This window comes from Ictidomys tridecemlineatus, chromosome 4 (assembly GCF_052094955.1).
Source record: "Ictidomys tridecemlineatus isolate mIctTri1 chromosome 4, mIctTri1.hap1, whole genome shotgun sequence".
Classification (NCBI taxonomy): Eukaryota; Metazoa; Chordata; class Mammalia; order Rodentia; family Sciuridae; genus Ictidomys; species Ictidomys tridecemlineatus.
Window position 1 is genome coordinate 20,786,832 of NC_135480.1, and position 18,672 is coordinate 20,805,503.

General features: G+C 51.8%; 1 protein-coding gene across 3 annotated transcripts in view; it reads right to left on the reverse strand.

The window, feature by feature from the left end:
• Positions 1 to 890: 890 nt before the first annotated feature.
• Cry2 (cryptochrome circadian regulator 2) overlaps positions 891 to 18,672 on the reverse strand; it is a 34,852-nt gene continuing 17,070 nt past the window's right edge. The window contains exons 6-12 of one of the 3 annotated variants that reach the window (XM_005330030.5): positions 15,758 to 15,898; positions 13,830 to 14,141; positions 13,450 to 13,601; positions 13,128 to 13,330; positions 12,705 to 12,797; positions 11,394 to 11,535; positions 891 to 3,013 (exon numbers count right to left, since the gene is read on the reverse strand). In XM_005330030.5, the coding sequence (XP_005330087.2) occupies positions 11,396 to 11,535; positions 12,705 to 12,797; positions 13,128 to 13,330; positions 13,450 to 13,601; positions 13,830 to 14,141; positions 15,758 to 15,898 (1,041 nt within the window). In that variant the 3' untranslated portion in view covers positions 891 to 3,013; positions 11,394 to 11,395. Of the gene's footprint in view, positions 3,014 to 11,355; positions 11,536 to 12,704; positions 12,798 to 13,127; positions 13,331 to 13,449; positions 13,602 to 13,829; positions 14,142 to 15,757; positions 15,899 to 18,672 lie in introns of those variants that run through there. The other 2 variants (XM_021729638.3, XR_013437590.1) reach the window with 2 other exon arrangements.

Sequence of the window (18,672 nt, forward strand, 5' to 3'; positions counted from 1 at the left end):
TGATCTTCCCCAGCCTGGTACAAAGGGGCAGGGCATACTTTCATGGCTTGTGGGGTCCTATTTGCAAATAGGATCTTGACTGCCAGCTGGTGATGCTGGCTCCTTTTCCTTCCATGTAGTGCCCAGCAAGGAGCTGGAGGCACCCTCCCTACAGTAAGCGACCCCTGCTCCAGCCCCAAGAAGCTCCAGCACCTGGAGCTCACCCTGGCTGCCTCTCCTCTTCCTGCCACTGAGGCCTGGAAAGATGGTCACTTCACTTTCCTGCTACTTTGTACTTTGGCTCAGGCCCCTCACACTAGCCATCTGCTGCCATGTCTTTTCCTCCCAGGAAATCACTGTGGCTAACAAGTGTGTGCTCAGGAGGTGTGTGCAAAGAGGAATCTCCCTCCTCCAGAACCTTTTACTCAAGAACAAAGGTATCTTAGTTCCAGGACCAAGCCACAGCCACATGAGGAGCTGGGAGAAGGGAGTGAAGGCCAGCAAGAGCCTTAGAGCAGAGTGTAGAACGGGGTCAAGTTTTTCCCTTCTCTCTCTGTGCAGTGTGTGGTTTCCCATGGCACTCCTCGGCCAGATGGCATGAGACGCAGCCAGCATCCAGGGCCGGGGCTGGGCTGCTGCCCACCTCCAGCAGGCCATCCGAGCATGCCCCTCACTGCACAGCTGCTGCTGAGCCACTACACATAGGTGAAGGGTGGGCTGGGGGTGGGACCCATGGGTCATTGTGGGGGAGCACTCAGGAACCTCGTCCTAAGCCCCGAGTGCTCTGCACAGCTCCTGGCAAGCCCAGTGGGACCTCCCTGGGAGCCATGGTGGTGTTGCCTAAGCCTCACTCAGATCCAGCAGCACAACCTCCACTCCCAGGCCTCCCACAAGACTGACCACGGCACGGCTTTACTGACAGGATCAGACATTTATAAAACAAGTGAATATTCACAAACTGCAGGAGAAACACACCTTCCCAGCAACAGGAAACCTCTGTAAAGTGCACTCTTCCTGTGACCACCTCTTCCCCACGCTGGCCCTGAGACAGGGTTTAGGGCTTCACTCTGTGGCCGTCCTCACGGCCACCTGGGTACGGAGGAGATGAGAAGCCACCGTGGAGCTCCAGGCCCCTGAGAGGCTGTCCTGGGGTGGGCCAGCATGCCAGGACTGGCGGAGGAGTAGGGGACATGGTCTTGACAAGTGTGGTGCCTTAGGGAAGAGCCATAGCAAACAGGCAAGAAAGGGAACCGTCCCGACGGGTGAAGTGCCGCTAGGTAACCACTGAACGCGCCCTTTGCCTTGGACCTTCTGCTCTCCGACCTCCCTCCAAGCCCGCTCTCTCCTGGCAGTGGGCTGCAGCTCTTTCCTCCTGGCTGGGGCTGAGAGAACAGGAAGCTCTGAAAACACCGTCACCTGTGCTGTTTCCCCCATGTGATGACAGGACATTTTAGTGAGGGTGACAAGCATACAACAGTTGGACTCTAAAGGCAGCTCTCTGGCTGAGAAAACCTGAGGACATCTCAGGAAGAAGCCTGTCAGTCAGTGTGCTGGACAGCTCTAGGAGACAGGAACCTGGCCCAGGGACAGAGGACAGTCAGGACCAGGGCCAAGGGAGCTAACAATGTTGAGGCTACGAAAGGTCACAGGGGAGGTAGAAGAAAGGGCCCAGAGGCCAGCTTAATGTTTCATGTGAAAACAAAAATCCTTACAGGAACTAGCCTTTCAGCTTTGTGCGCACTCGCGCGCGCACACACACACACACACACACACACACACACACACACACACACACACACACACTCTGTGGCTCAAGTGCAGGCCACGGGGTGGAAGGAAGACTTGCTCTAGGTGACCACACAGTCCTGCTTTCCATTGCTTGTCCTCAACACAGGCCTTGGTGGTGGGCGGAGGGGTGGGAGCCGGCGCTCCTGGAATGTGAGGCTCGCTCGGCTTCTCTGGTCAAACCTCCCCTGCTGCTTCTGGATGGTATGCTGGGTGTGAGCTCTACTTGTACCTCTGCCAACTGCCTGGCAGTGCCCACCTCTCAGTCCCTTGTCTTCAGAGCCCGGCTAGTGGGACAGCTGGCCAGTTCAGAGCAGGCCCTGGAAACCTAAGAACCAAGACCAGCCAAATTCCCTGGCTGGCGTCCGCTGTCCTCCCTGGAGCACCTGGTGCCTTGGAGTGTGGCCAGAGGAGCCCAGGAACCTCAAGCCACCTGGACCTGGTCTCCTGCTGAGGGACTGATTCTGACCCTGGCCCCTGCACAGCTCTTGGTAGAGGCCGAGGCTGGCTCTCTCTCATCTTCTGTGGAAGGAACAGTGAGAAATGGCTCGAGCCTGAAAAGGCAGGTATGTGTCTGGAGCTGCCATCTCCAAGCTGGGCGCACCACGTCAGCCAGGCGCACTCCCATACAATGGTGGGAACTTTCCGGATCTGTCTACAACTTGTGCTCAGTTCTGGGTACCCAGAAAATTCTAGAATAAGAAACCAGGCCAGGGCTAAATCTGCACAGCACCCATTAGCTTCAGCCCGCCCAGTCACCAGCCTCAGAGCTGAGAACCCAGCAGGACTCTGGCTGCCAAGAATCCCATGCTTTGGACAAGTGCCAACTATGTGGACCCCCTACCCCTCAGTCCGATGTGAGGAGGGAGTGGGTGTGGGGAGGAGTTGCCAGAGTTCTAGCTGGGGTCCTACCACTGTGTTCTACTGGACAAGGCAGGGGACACGCCAGGATGGGTCTTGGCTGGGGTCAAGGCTATGGACACCTTGGGCCTCTTGTCTGGAGACCAGAAAACTGCTTGCACTCGTGGTGAGGGGAGTTCCAGGGCCTCCCAGCCCAGGCGGCATTCGGGATCTCAAGTGGAAACAGATGCATGCACACGCAGACAGCACACCACTCCTTCCTCAGCACACACGCACACACACGTCCCCTCTGTCTCCCACGGTGACCGGCTTCTCTGTAGGTTGCACTCTGTGGCCATGGTGGCTGCTTGGGCACCCGGGCTTTGCTTAGGGAGCAGAGGCTCAGCAGCTGGAAGAGAAAAACAAGTGCAAAAGGGCAGTCAGTCAGGAGGCTGCTCAGCCACACAGCCACACAAGCTCCTCTGGGGACTGATGGGGAAGAGACCAAAGAGTGAGCTGCATGGGCCATAGTACCTGGGGACAGGTTGTTGCTGGGAGGCAATGGGGACAACTAAATACTCTCCCTCTGAAGTACAAGTATAGGACAAGCTCTCGCCTGCAGACTGTCCACCCGGGGCTGAGGGCAACAGAGGACAAGGCTATACAACTCCTTGGAAGCCTCGGGTGACACTAGTTCAGCTATGACAAGGCATGGCAGCTGGTGCCAGAGACAGAGAATCAGAAAACAGTGGCTCAAAAAGAAGCCACTGGGAGGCTGGGGGTGTGGCTCAGTGGTCGAGTGCTTGCCTAGCATATGTGAGGCACTGGGTTCAATTCTCAGCACCACATTAAAAAAATAAAGATATCGTGTCCACCTACAACCGAAAAAAAAAAAAAAAGCCACTGGGACCAGCAAAGATAAACATATAAATCTATTTTTTTTGGGGGGGGTCAGGCAATACTGGGGACTGAACCCAAAGTGCTTTACCACCCCTAAGCTACATCCCCAGCCATTTTTATTTTCTTTATTTTCCTTTTTTTGAAACAGGGTCTCACTAAGTTGTGCAGGCTGGCCTTGAATTGTGATCCTCCTGTCTCCTAAATTGCTGGGACTACAGGTGTGTGCCACCTTGCCCAGCTGGGACCAGAAATTCTGAAGAGTAAGGCAAGGGCTCGATTTAGAATTTGCAGGTGAAAAATTTTCCATGTATAAATGAAGGAACCCTGGCACAAGGCTGGAAGGTGGCGGGGAGTAGCGGGGGCAGGAAGGGACAGGAGACACAGCATGACTCATTTTAAAGATTTATAACATCCCAAATCTGGGGCAGAGAGAAGAAAGGGCCTCATCTCTGATAACAGAGAACAGGGTAAGCCCAGCATGTCAGCTGCTGTTTAATAGGTTTAGTGTGTCTGAGAATCTACAGAGACAAGTAGCATTGGTTGCGGAGAGCTTCCCAGGCGAAGTGCCAGAGAGGCGGCCGCTACTTAGCAGCCCGCCCAGCCTCCTGAGAGTCAGGCGCCACACACTTGTGCCAAGACTGAGCTGCACGCCCCTGCTTATATGCTGAAGTTGTAACCCCCAGTACCTCAGAATATGATTTTATTTGAAGACAGTCTTTTCTCTTTTTTTAATATTTATTTTCTAGTTGTAGTTGGATGCAATACCTTTAGTTTATTTATTTTTATGTGGTGCTAAGGATGGAACCCAGGGCCTCGCACAGGCGAGGCGAGCGCTCTACTGCTGAGCCCCAGCCCAGAGTCTTTTCATTTTTATTTTATTTTTTGGTATTGGGGATCAAACCTAGGGTGCTCAACCACTACATCTATATCTGCAGAACTTTTGTTTTTTATTTTGAGACAGGGTCTCACTAACTTGTGATCCTCTTGCCTCAGTCTACAAAATTGCTGGGATGAACAAGCAGGTGGCACCAGGCCCAATGCAGACAGGGTCTTTAAGAGGCAATTAAGTCAAAAGGAGGAGACTCAGATAATCCCTAATTTTAATATGTGTGGTGTCCTTATAGGACGAAAAAATGGAGACCTGGACAGTATGGAGGGAAACCACGTGAAATCACAGGCTGAAGGTCATCTACAAGCCAAAGAGAGACACCATGATCTTGAACTTCAAGCCTCCAGAACTCTAAGAGGATATGTTTCTGTGGTTGGGGCCACGTGGCCCCTGGTGCCATGTTATGGCAACCCTTCTAGACTCATACAACTTGCCACCCCATGAACTCTAAAGATGTTGCCTTTACTTATTTATTTATTTCCAGGGCTGAGGACCAAACTCAGGGCCTTGTGTGTGCTAGGCAAGCGCTCTGCACTAAGTGACAACCCCAGCCCCTCTTGCTTTTTTTTTTTTTTTTCTAAAACTAGGCATCTTTATTACACTCTATCCTATTTTTTTTTAAAGAGAGAGTGAGAGAGGAGAGAGAGAGAGAGAGAGAGAGAGAGAGAGAATTTTTAATGTTTTTTATTGTTTAGTTCTCGGCGGACACAACATCTTTGTTGGTATGTGGTGCTGAGGATCGAACCCGGGCCGCACGCATGTCAGGCGAGCGCGCTACTGCTTGAGCCACATCCCCAGCCCCTTGCTTTTATTTTTATAGAAGAGAAAACTGAAACCAGAGAGGGTAAGTAACTTGCCCAAGAAAAGAGCATTTATAAATGACAGAACCAAGGCAGGAATCACAGGTTATTCTGATTCCAAGACCTTTATGTTTTAACAGTAAGTCATTTCTATGTTATTGAATTCCTTATTAAGACTTGTAGAGAATGATAACAAGAAATTCAAACGGTAGCATAAAGATTAACATCCAAACAGCATAAATTGAGGTTAGGATGTTTTCAGAAAGGGGAAACTGCTCTTAAACGTCAGATGTTGGAGATATGAATCCTCACTCAGCCCCCCAGCACATGGAGTCCTTTTAGGGCGACACGCTGAGGCTGAAGCAGATCTGATCTGGATGGTGGTGATCCATCTAGAAGCCGGCAGATGAAGAGCACAGCAGAGTGGGTCATTCTTTAAAATGTGTGTCATTCCAACACTTCTTTCTGTTAGGCTTGTACTGTAATAGCCATAGTTTCCCATTACAAAGTAGTAAATTTGTTCCTAAGGTATTGTATGATTTACTGAAACATGCTGATTGGAGTGTACATTCCAGACTCCAGGTCTCTGCCCTGCCGTTCAGCCAAAGCCTTGAGTATTCTTCTGAACCAGAATAAATTCATGATTGGAGAACAACCCACAGTGGGCCCTGCGTGCCCAACACACCCACTTCTGTTTGTTCTCCCCTTCAGGGCTGGGGAAGATGAGGGCTTGAAGATTCCATGGGCGGGAGGTACTCTGGGGTCCTGGACCCTTCAGGAGCCTAACAATAGGCTTAAGGGGCAGTCGATGAGGACCCTGGAGTTAAGGGCACATTTTAAAAATTACTTTTTAAGGTGCCATGTGCTGTTTTGATCCCTGTCATGACTTCTACCAGGCTCAATGCAGGCATCTGCTCAAACATGCCTCATTCCTTCACGGCCAAATACTCCAGCTCCTCTCTCCCAGCTGTGCGGAGTGCACAGCGCATACTGTCGCCTACAGTGGCCAGCAGTGTCCCTGCCCGGGGACATCTCCCCTCACCCTGTGACCCAGCCCCAGGACACCATGGCAGCCTCTCCTCGCACCTCCCCACCTGGTCACCTCCAGGTTACTCTCAACTTCCATGAGATCAATCTTAAAAGAAAAAAAGGAAACAAAATCCCAGCTCTGAGATCATTCGCACCGTCTCGATGACCTGGCTTCTATCACTTCACACAAATACCTCCAGTTCCATCCTTGTTGTCACAGATGACAGGACTTTGGTCCTTTTCCTTTTTGATACTGGGATTGAACCTGAAGTGCTTAATCACCAAGCCACATCTCCAGCCCCCTTTTTATTTTTATTTTGAGACAGGGTTTTGCCAAGTTGCTTAGGGCCTTGCTAAGTTGCTGAGGTTGGCCTTAAACTTGTAATCCTCCTGCCCCAGCCTCCAGAATTGCAGGGCTTACAGGCATGTGCCACCATGCTCAGCTGGATTTCATTCTCTTTTGTGGCTGAATAGTACTCCGGCATGCATGTGTGCCATATTCACACGCTTTGGTGCGCATGAACCTGTGCAGTGTTCTAGGGGGAGGCTCCATCCTCCATCAGAATCTCCAAAGGCAGGGGATTCACAAAGGGTTTAGGAGCCAGTTTCACCTTAGAGGAACGGGGTGAGATGCAGAGATAACAAAGAATACTTAGTTTGGAGCAGTTCGTGAAGGGCAGTGCCAGTGGGTGGGCCTCAGATAAGCCCCAGTCACCCAGGCCCTCTACAGCGAGTTTACAGCCACTGTCACAGGATACCAGCTGACTCTTGTCTACCAAGTGAGGCAAAGGTCTCTTCAACAGGTTCCTCTAGCTGCTCGCTTAGCAGAGGACCGTGTCCTTGTTCTTAATCTAGGGCACACGTTGGCAGAAAGGAGCTGAGGAGACCAAATGGGGCCCCACTGGTGTCAGCAGCAGCTGGGCTGTGGGAGACTGGGTTTGCAGCCTTAACAAGTCCCCATGTTCCCTTCTCCACACTGTGTGGGGGAAGCACAGTGCCCAAGAGCAAAGACAGGCAGAGGGTTGCTCCCCAGCCCCCAGTCAGGGCCAGGAAGTAAAGAGATGGGGTGGCCGGAGCAGGCACAGGCTGCTGCTCTCAGCTCAGTCTCCACCCATCAACCACCTGTACCCTTCAGCACCGCACAAGTCATGTTAAACAGACAAGGGACACCTGTCAGTCAGCGACTACATTTTAAGTGCCAGGGAAAGTGCTAGGGACACTGAGGTCCTTCTCATTTTCAGGAATTGACAAGTGAGACAATGTGTGTGAAGCCACACAGTCAGGGAGTAGCAGGACTGGTGGCATGTGGCCGCGGGCTTGAGTCAGAGCCCTCAACACTTATGGAAGCCAGGCTGCCTCCACGTCCACGTTTCCAGACCACCAGTGCCTGTCCCACGCGACGGGGGAGGACACAACGAAACAAGTGTCCAGTCGACAGCAAGGACTTGCGAGCACTCAGGTTTTACTAAAACAAGCCCAGGGGCTGACCTCGCAGGCCCGGGAGGGCAGGAGGGTTCCATGGCCTTGAACCCTCTGTACACAGAGGGCACGATTCCAGCACAGGGGCAGCGAACATGCGAGACACTCTGCGCAGGGTAGGTCAGCTGGGGCAGTGAGAGGAGACCAGGCACAACGGGAGGCTGACGGACTGCCGGGCGGTGCTGTGAACTGAACTAAAGGCAGTGCGTCCGCTGGTGTGGATCTGAAGCAGGCGTGGACTCCCGGGCGGCAGACCTGTTTTCCCACAGTGTCAGCTTAAAATTGTAAAGTCCATCCTGTGCGCCGTCACTCCACAACCACAAAGCTACAGAGTGCAGGGTGACGAGCCCCTGAAAGGTTCAGGATGAAGCCCTCAGCTTGCTAAAGAATGACTGGTGACACCTTAAACCTGAAGCACCTCAGAAAGTTCCGGATCCAGCCCAAAGTCACACAACCAAAAGCGGCATAGCAAGTGGGGAGGAAGGGCAAGATAACTGCGTAAACTTGAGCCCCAGAGCCTCCGTCTGGGCCGATTCAGGACAGGGTGCTAGCTCTGACTGAACTAACAGGAGCACAATCAAAGCCACCATGAGAAGCACGTGCAGATGATCCTTCGATTTCATCTGCACGGTGCACCTGACTTATGCAAAGCCTGTGCATGGATGGCTTCTCATCCCCCCCATGTATACACAGTGAGCAAGGCAGCTGATGGGAGGCCTCCCTGCCACTCCACAGATGATGATGCTACCCCTGTGCAGCCCCAGGCTCTGCAGAGACATGTGCATCTTCTCTCAGGGGGTCCTGGAGGGAGGTCTGCTCTTGTTGACATCCTCTTGGCTCTAACTCCTACCTTCCCTGGCCTCACTTGCCCAGTGAGTCACCAATTACGAACACGTGAGCCTCAAGAAGCAGCCCCTGAAACCCCAAGAGGCTGACACACGATGTCCTGGACTCAGGGCAAGAGGTGGGGCTTACTCTGCACCTGTGATGCCATCACTTGGCTGCCTCTCACCCACCTACTTCTCTGCAGGGCCCAATCTAGTGGGTTGTCTCCCCAAAATGCCAGTTAAATCATCCCTGTTCCACAGGCTTCCTCACTCCTAGAGAGTCCCCCCAAGGGACCCATCTGCCAGACCTCATAGCCCTTTAGGATTAGACCCAACCCCTTAAGTTCCTCTAAAGGCAATAACCTAATAATATCCATCATAACAAGAATGACCATTTGCTGCGGGCTAAGAGCTGGCCCTGGGCTAAGCATTCTGTACATGCATCTGCTCTTCAAAGCTAAGCTGGATTCTGCTCAGGGGATCACAGGTCTGGTCCAGACAGTGGGTCATGACTGGTCTAAGTCAGTGGTTCTCAAAGTGCAGTCCCTAGACCAACAACCCTCAGATCACAAAACTGCAATCTTTCCTGTGTCCCAACCTTTACTTTCTATTTTCTTCTCCAACTTCGATTTTTCTTCTACTGTCTTCTCCCACTAATACACACCCCGGGGAGGGCCTGTCAGTCTGGTTCTCTGCCACACCTCCACTGCCTAGAACCTGTCTTATGAGTGGGAATACATGGACATTGTTAGTTGGATAAATGAGAACAACTATCCCTGCCGTCCTTCTGTCTCCTGCCATGAAGAGATACCAATGGCTGAAGCTGGAGCAGCCATCTGGGGACCCCTAAGCAATGGTCAATAGAATCTCTGACTCTGCCACTGTGGTGCCACCAAACACAAACTAGCAAGACCCATCTCTGGACTTTTCGTTAGGTGAGAAGAATATACCCTAGTTGTTTGTTGTTGTTCGTACCAGAGATTGAACCAAGGGGTGCTTAACCACTGAGCCACATCCCCAGCTCTATGTTATATTTTTCAAATTTAGAGCCAGGGTCTCACTAAGTTGGTGAGTTGGCTTTGAACTCCCAATCCCCTTGCTTTAGCCTCCCAAATTGCTGGGATTATAGGAGTAAGCCACTGTGCCTGGTTATCCCTAGTTGATGTAGCCACTTGACTGGGTTTTATACATGTGGATGCAAGTACAGGTCTTACATCCCTCACTAAGATGCTTGAGATGAGCATCCCTAATCTGAGAATCTGAAATCTAAAATGCTCCAAAATCCAAAACTTTAGACCATTATGTTGGTGCTCAAACAGTTTTAGATTAAAAAAAACCCAAAAACTTAGATTTCAGAGCATTTTGGATCTTAGAATCTAGGGTTCGGGATTCTAATGGGTCTCAGCCCCATACATTCCTAACTGACACACATACCAGGAGCACTCTCACACTGAGCTACACCCCAGCCCTTCCTATTTCTTATTTTGAGACAGGTTCTTGCTAAATTGCCCAGGCTGGGCTTGAACCTGCCGTCCTGCTGCCTCAGTCTTTGGAGTAGCTGGGATCCTAGGCAGGTGCCACCTCACCTTGCTTATTTATACTCCTTTTCTAAGCAATGCTGAGATCCAAGGATGGACACTATACCACATTTTTATGCCTCTCCTTCCTCATACATCTGCTGGCAACAATGCCACGCTGAGTTGGATGCACCAGTTTACTGAGCAGCCGTACCCCAGACATTAGACTTCTGTTCTTTGACCTTGCCTGAAAATTAGAGCATGGGCCTGGAAAGTTCAGACTTACAATAGGGACAGGATTTTGCTGGTAGGTAGTCCCAAGAATAAGACAGCACAATCTGCCTATTAGCAGTGACTACATTAAACAGCCTGGGAAAGGTAGAGGGTACAAGCATCAAATGCCACTGTCTCACTGAGCACACAGACCTACACCTTCACACTAGATGGCCCCTGTGTGTCCCCAAGGTGAGAGGGATGTGGAAAAAAGAACCAAACAGCCCCACAGAGGAAATATCCCTCCAATCTACTGATGCAGTCATGGCATCTAAGGAACAGCGACTCAGAGGACGGTGATTTATATTTATTTCCCGGAGAAAAGCATAAAAGGCTCTTCCTGCTTTGGGAAGGAAGAGAGAGGTTTTTTTTTTTTTTATGACATTCAAGAAGCTTCCAGAAAAGATGAGTGCTGACTGACAAGAGCAGAGCTGAAGCCACTGGGAGGAAGGTGAGAAGGGAGGAGTGGCCGTGACTGGAGAGGCTGGTCCCTTGTCCTCAGGTGGGGCTAGGCTGGGTGGTGCTGCCCTGCCCTCTCCTGTCCTCTGGAGGCCAGTGCTGCCCTCCGCTGGCTGCCTTCAGAACACAGCCTGCTGGGACGGGGACTGGGGAGCCTCCTCAACACTCCCAGGGCTTCTTCACTGCTTCACATCTGGCTCTGTGTTCTTCTTGTTGGACTTGACTCACTTTTCTTTTTTTTAAAATACCTTTACTTATTTTTATGTGGTGCTGAGGATCGAACCCAGTGCCTCACACACAAGCGCTCTTACCACTGAGCCACATCAACTCACTTTTAACATGTAGAAAGCATCAAAAAGACCCCTAAACCAATCAACCAATAGGCTTTCCCTTCTCTTTAGCTGGCAAACAAAGCAAATGGCTTCAACTTTTAAATTTCCTTTTCAATTTTAGAAGGTATGAAAGCTCAGTGTGGAGGGACTGCAAGCTGAAATCTCACACACCCGCAGTCCCCTGAAGACTGCACCTCACTGCTTCACCTCCAGCCAACAGACAGGGTTTTTCCAACCAAGCCCCACCTCTCTCCCAAGGATGACTCCAGGCTGCTGTCACTCACTCTCAGGCGTCCTTGCTTGGCAGCTCTGGGGTGGGCAACTCTGCCACCCTTGCCCGTTTGCTGAGTTCTTCGCCAGGTGGCTCCTCAGCTGCTTCCAGCTTGCGTTTGGGGGATGCTGGGCCACTGGATAGTGGTCTGGGGCCTGTGGGGAAGCATGTTAAAGGGTCACAGAGATGACCTACAGCCAAGATGACCCTGGCCTATGCAGCAGCAGCTCTTTGGCCACAGGGAGCCCGCCACGAACTGCTCCTCAGACCTTTTCTTCAGCAGTGACCTTGCCTGGAGATTTCTGAGAACACGGCCAGGGCTGCTGGCAGCAGAGCCAGCTTCCTGCCCCCAAATCCCATGGGTCCCAGGCTAAAGATGGATTTGGCCTGTCTAATGTCCCTGTTCTGAAGGTGAGGCACTACCCCTGTCACCCTGGGTCTCCCAGAACAGAGATGAGCAGGACTCCAATCCACGGTGTGGCCTGGCTCGGCAGACTGGACAAACCCGTGGAGATCCTGTCAGCTTCACATCACTACCTTCAACCCGAAGCCCAAGGTTCAGGATGCAGCACGCTCTCCCTCTCACTGCCACCTCCTGTCTGCACACCTGTCACCTCCTGTCTGCATGCCTGTCGGCATCTCCTTCCTTGCTTCGATGTGCTCCTGCCTGTTCCATACTGTCTGCTCCCATGCAGCAGCCAGCAGAGCTTTTAAAACTTTGGTGGGGGCTGGGGTGTGGCTCAGTGGCACAGCACGTATGAGGCCCTGGATTCAATCCCCAGCTCCCCGCACCCCCTCAAAAAAATATCTTAAAAAGTGGAAACATGCCTCACCCTGCTGCTCCCCTGAGAGTGACATGGAGCCTCTAGATCCTGCTACACCTTGTCCCCAGCTCATTCTAGCTCCTCATGCACGATACACTGCCACTCTGGCCTTTTCCTGTTCCTTGAGTGGGCTTGATTCCTGTTTCTGGGCCTTTTCTTGCTATTCCCTTTGCCTAGAATGTTCTTTTTCCCAGTTTTTGGAAAAGCTGACTTCTGCTCATCACATGGTAATCAACCACTGCTCAGACGTGTGTTCCCTGACTGCTCCCAGCAAAGGGACCCAAGGAACCCTTTGCTCCCCAGCCCTCTCCATCAGCCACTCAGTTGGACTTTCCTCAAAAGCACTTGTGACCTGAAAGGATTTTACTTGGTTCCCTTACTACCTGTCTGCCCAGGGGGAATATGAGCTCCCCCAGGCAAGGACTCATTTTGGCTTCAGCCCTGAAGACTGAAGTGGTAGCACAGGCGACAGGAGGCCACAAGCCAGCTCTGCTACTCACCTGTGCTGCTGATGCTACCAGCCTGGCTGGAGCCAGGCTCTGCCACAGGGTGGCTAAGGTCTTCCACACAGGAAGGGACAGATGCCAGTAGACCTAGGGAAGAGGCAGTGACATAATCAGAATGCAGCCCTGTGGAGTACAGAAGTGCAGGGCAAGAGAAACGAGGGGTGGGGAGGGCAGGACTGTGTCGCCAAGGCTCCATGGCTTCCCACTGCCTCACTACTATCCAGGGAGGCCTGATCCAGCCCAGCCTATAGAGACCTGTGCCCCAGGAAGCCAGGTCAGCTCCACAGCCTGAAAGACTGCACTCGCACTCCCTTGGCAAGCACTGGAAGTCCCCCTCTTTGGGTCTCAGGGCCTACAGTGCTGTCCTTCCCTCAGCTAGGAAATGGTGGGGGCGGGGAGGATGGGAGTGCTCCTTACAGAGTCCCCGGTAGCGCGAGAGCTGCTGGTAGATCTGCTTCATTCTCTCGATGTTGAGCCGGCTGGTCTCTGCGTGGTTGACGATGGGCCGTGGGTAGTCCACGCCAATGATGCACTTGGCTGCCTTCTGAATGGACTCTGGGGCATTCCAGGGCTCATAGATGTATCGAGAAGGGAAGCCTTTCAATTTGGGAAGGTACCGCCTGGAACATATAGCAGATGACCCGGTCAGCACACCTAGGCCTTCCTCCAGAGGACCACAGGCATTCCATCCCAGAAGGAAGCCACAATGGCCAGATCAGAGCCTGGTCTGCAGCCTCACCTGATGTAGTCTCCACTGGGGTCAGTGCGGCGGCCAAAGCCCACAGGGCAATAGCAGTGGAAGAACTGTTGGAAAAACGCACTGCAGGAGAGCCACATCCAGCTGCCCGCGTTTACACTGAAGTCTGCATCCAGGAGTAGCTCGTCAAACACCTAGGTGCGGTGGGGAGACAATCAGCTTCCCTGGGCACCTACTGCCATTGTCCTCCCCAAGTCACCACAGTGTCCCAAGGAGCCAAAGCATTTCCGCTGAGGGCAGGCCATGGAGGATTTGGAGGGGATCTTCTGGTCCCAGAGATCCCACCCCATCCCGCAGCCCAGAAAGGGGATGTTGGGCCTGATCAGAGGGTATGGGCTGGCTTCCGCTGAGAGGGCACTCACCCGGACCCCGCTCTCCCAGCTGACCCAGAGGTCCCCGCGGGTGAGGAAGCAGGCCACAGCGTGCCGGGCCAAATGGTGGATCCAGCCCTCCTGCCTCAGTTGGGTCATGATGGCGTCAATCCAGGGGAAGCCTGTCTTGCCCTCGGCCCACTTGGCCAGGGCCTCGGGGTTGCGGTCCCAGGGGATCTGGATGCAGATGGGGTTCCCCTCCATGCGATCAAACCTGGGGTTGTTGGTGGCTGCCGTGTAGAAGAACTCTCGCCACAGGAGTTGCCCAAACAGGGAGAGGGGAGGTGTGCTGTTCTTCTTAACCTGAGGGGCAGGGTGCCACATGAATTTACCTTGCCCAGATTTTAGCTTTGGTCACTTGGGTCTCTCTCACAAAGGAACCTATAGACCCCCAAATTTGGTGGCTCCAAATCCCCTGGACATGTAGAGGCCTATCCCCTAGAAGTGACCCAGTGTGCCTATGGAGTCCACACCCAGCCCCATTTGCTGGCCCACTGCTCTGAGCAAAGGCTGGGTGCAGCTTGTGGCACAGAGCTTGCTAGCATGCACCAGGGCCTGGGCTTGATCCTTGCACCACCAAAAAACAAACAAACAACAATAAAAAGACACTGAGAGCTGGCAGGGAGAGGACACTGCTGCAGGAATTCAGCTACCAAGACTTCGTCACGATCCTTGTCCTCAGTGCCCAGTTTGGCTCCACTTTCTGAAAGGTTGAAGGTTTTTTTTTTTTTTTTTTGTATCAGCATGCATAAAAGCTCTCAGTCTAGATTTTGGTTCTATAAGCTATATGACGGCCTAGGTCTGAGGTCATGAGGGAATTAGGAAATTCAACCTCCTCGCAAATAGATTTTCCGACAATCACAAGACAATCCATCAAACTGGCAAAGCTACTCTGTGCCACAATATCTTGATATTGGGAAGGATGGGGAAATAACATTGAAAAAAAATGTGGACACAGGTGGGCATGGTGGTACCCACCTGGAATCCAGCTACTTGGGAGACTGAAGCAAGAGGGTCACAAGTTCAAGGTCACCTTGGGCAACTTAGTGAGACCTTGTTTCAAAATAAAAAGACCTGTGGGATGCAACTAAGTGGTATTATACTTGCCCAGCAGGTATGAGACCCTGAGTTCAATCCCTAGTACTGTTAAAAAAAAAAATGCAGGGGCTGGGATTGTGGCTCAGCAGTAGAGCGCTCTCCTAGCATGGGCAGGACCCGGGTTCAATCCTCAGAACCACATAAAAATAAAAGCATTGGGTTATGACCATCTACACCTAAAAATATATATATATATATATATATATAATATATATATAATATATAAAAAAAAAGAAAAAAATGTAGACACAGGATGAGCTGAGGAAAATGAAGGCTAAAGACACTGTCCTCCTAGAAATGCTTTAACAGGGTCATGTCCCTCTTGCCCTTGTGGCATGGCCCTGTATGCAGCCCCTCCAGGCGATTCCCCCAGTCACTGACCACACTTATCATTCCTGGATTCCCCTCTAAATGCTCTGGCCAAGGCCCTGGGGACAGCAGCTGCACCTTACTGTTTACATCTGGCTTCAGCCTCATACTCCCCACTTCCCACCTAGGACCTTGCCCCCACCCACCTGCTGCCAGTGACTCTGCCCCCTCTAGGGTCACACCCTGAGGCCTGCTTTTCAGCCTGTTCTCCTGCACTACAGGAAAATCTGGGCTCATCGGGATCAGTGACTCAGCGTGTGCTCCTTCTGCCACCTCTTGAAAATCAACTCTTCCCAGCTCCCTGGACTGTGCACCTCCGGGACCCATAACCTAGCCCCTGTCTAGGGTTGGAGAGGGAGGGATCCTTTTCAGGGTGATTGGCAGGCCCAGAAAACTGTGATCCATGTGGCTACAAGTGGGGGGAGGGGGTGTCACCCTCACTGTGCCCTCACCTTTTTATACAGGTCCCACAGGCGGTAGTAGAAGAGGCGGCAGGACAGGCAGCCGAAGCGCAGGTAGGGGCTGAGGCCTGTGGGGCTGGCCAGCAGGGAGTTGGCATTCATTCGAGGTCTCTCATAGTTGGCAACCCAGGCCTGCAGCAGACAGGGGAGGTGACAAAAAGAAGAGTCACAGAAGTTAAAGACAGGGGCCCCAGGTGGGTAGTTCTGCCTAAGGTCAAACAATAGAAAGCCACTCCTTCAGGCCCGGTGACTGTGGGGGGCACGCCACCGTGCCAAGCAGGGTGCCCATGTGCTTGCCCCTGACTTTCCTACTTAACTTGTGGTAAGACTGCAAATGAGTTTTTCAGTTTAAGAACAAAATTCCCCATTGCTGGGGATGAAATAAAACGAGCGAGATATGAAAATGAATTCTGAAAGCCCTGAACAAGCTATAATTATATAGAAGAAAGAAAGAAACAGTTTCTACTTTACGGAACTCACTCACTCAGCTCCTGCTTTAGTCACCAGGGGCCCAAGGCTGTTGCTGCTGTGTCACAAACACCTAGGGACTTCTCACCACTGTTCTGTTCAGGGAAGGAAGAAACTCCCAACCCACTTCCGAGACCAACAGAGTCATTCCCTCCTGGGTTCATTTGTCATGTACTATTGGTCTTGTCTTTTTCATCAACAGCCACTGGCTCACAAGGTTGAGGCAGGAGTATTGCAAGTTTGAGGTCAGCCTTAGAACTTGGCAACCTGTCTCAAAAACAACAAAACAAAGCCACTGTGCTAGTGCTTTATTTCCTAACTCACTGTCCGCTGTGTCCTCTCACCTGACCTTAACCATTCTCTGGGCAGCATTTACCATTACCTTCTTCTGAAGATGAGGAAACTAGGCTCCTGTGGGTTCTGTGACTCTTGGGGTTACAGAGAGGATAAGAAACATGGAGGGGCTGGGGGTGTGGCTCGGTGGTAGAGCATTTGCCCAGCATGTGCAAGGCCCTGGGTTCAATCCCCAGCACTAAAAAACAAACAAAAATGAACAAACAAATAACAAACCCAACAAAAAAACAGAGACAGGGCTGGAAAGAGCCTGGGCCTCTGACGACAGATCCTGGTCTCTTTCCATCACAGCTGGTAACTGCTTTGCTCTCAATTCCTGACACCTTTCCTTCTCTCTATGACAGCTGTTTCACAAACCTGACCTCCTGAGACCTCCCAGACCACACTTCCCCACCACCCTTCAGCAGATGACCTCTTGCCTTCTGATAAAAATAAGGGAAGCCATCAGATGGGACGCACCTCATCTTTTGGCTACTGAGTTTCCAGGTTCACCTGCATACCCCCCTCATGCTGCCCAAGGTCAAGGCCTCCACTTGGCTCTGCAGCCCTCCCCTCTTCCTTCTCTTGCATGGCCACCCTCTTTTCTTTTTCTAGAACACTGGAAAAATGATTTCATGTTTCTTATTTCAAAACAAACCAAGTACAAAGGACTTCTGGTATCCTGAGGGCTCCACCCTAGGCTCCCCCTCTTCCCCACCCACAGCTCCTTTCTAGTCAATGGCTGGCTTCAGGCTCCCCTGTCTACCACACTGGCATCCACAGTCTCCTAGGATTTCCATGCCACTGAATTCTGAAGGCATTTTCTGTGCTTGTAATTCTGGACCTCTGGGCAGCACTGCACCCTGCTGTCTGCTCCCGTCTCATTTCCTCCCTTCCTTAAGCTTCGTTGCCTCCAAACACGCCTGGGTGCCTTCCCACTGGCAGGCTGCCCTGGGTCTTTCCTAGGCTTGGCCTGCCCTACCTGCCCCTATGTGTGAGCAGCTGGGCTCTGTCCTAGTCTGCAGGTTCCATGGCTCCCAATAGCTTCTCTGTGCAGACAATCACCATGTCTGTAGCTCTAGCACATGGCTTTATCCAGCTGCTTTGAAGGTAACATGCTCTTCTTTAAACCCATCCTTCCACCAGCCTCCCCTATCTGAGAAATGCACTGTGGCCACCTAGTTGCCCTGACTGACCATCGCCTTTGACCAGCCCCTAACCAGGTCCTGCAATTCTACCGCTCACTTCTCCAATTCATCCTCTTCTTTCTATTCTCTACTGGGATCAATCTGTTCGGGTAAGATCATATCTAGACTGCACACTGGTGACAGCCAGTGACAGGCCTCCCGGTGTCTACTTTGGGTCCCTCTGTCTTAAACGCACCTAAAGCACACTCACGCCCAGCTCACCTCTGGCCCTCTGCCGGAGGCACCACACTCTCTCCAGCCTTGAGCCTCCTCGCCTGAGCCTGCCCTCCTACCTTGCCTCACTTAGCACCATCTCCTTCAGGTTTCAACCTCAGCACATCTAACGGGTGTTTCTGCCCACACAGGCACTGACTGCCTCGCACCCCAACCTGCGGCTTTCTTTTTTTTAATATATATATTTTTACGTGGTGCTGAGGATCGAACCCAGTTCCCCTCACACATGCTGGGCAAGCACTCTACAACTGAGCCCTGCCTCAACCCTCATCTTTTTCTTTTATTTATATTTATTTTTTAATTTTTTTAAGAGAGACAGAGACGAGAGAGAGAGAGAGAGAGAGAGAGAGAGAGAGAGAGAGAGAGAGAGAGAGAGAGAGAGAGAGAGAATTTTTAATATCTATTTTTTAGTTTTCGGCGGCACGGGTGTATGTGGTGCTGAGGATCGAACCTGGGACACACGCATGCCAGGTGAGGGTGCTACCGCTTGAGCCACATCCCCAGCCCCATATTTTTCTTTTAAATGAAACGTAGACATGGAAACACACACAAACATGTGGCATTGTGGCTTAACAAATTATTCTGAGGCAAATACCCAGGTAGCCACCACCAAATTCAAGAAACAGGACTTTGCCAGTCACCCCGATTCATATGCTCACTCCAGTGCAGTCCCCCTCCCAACAA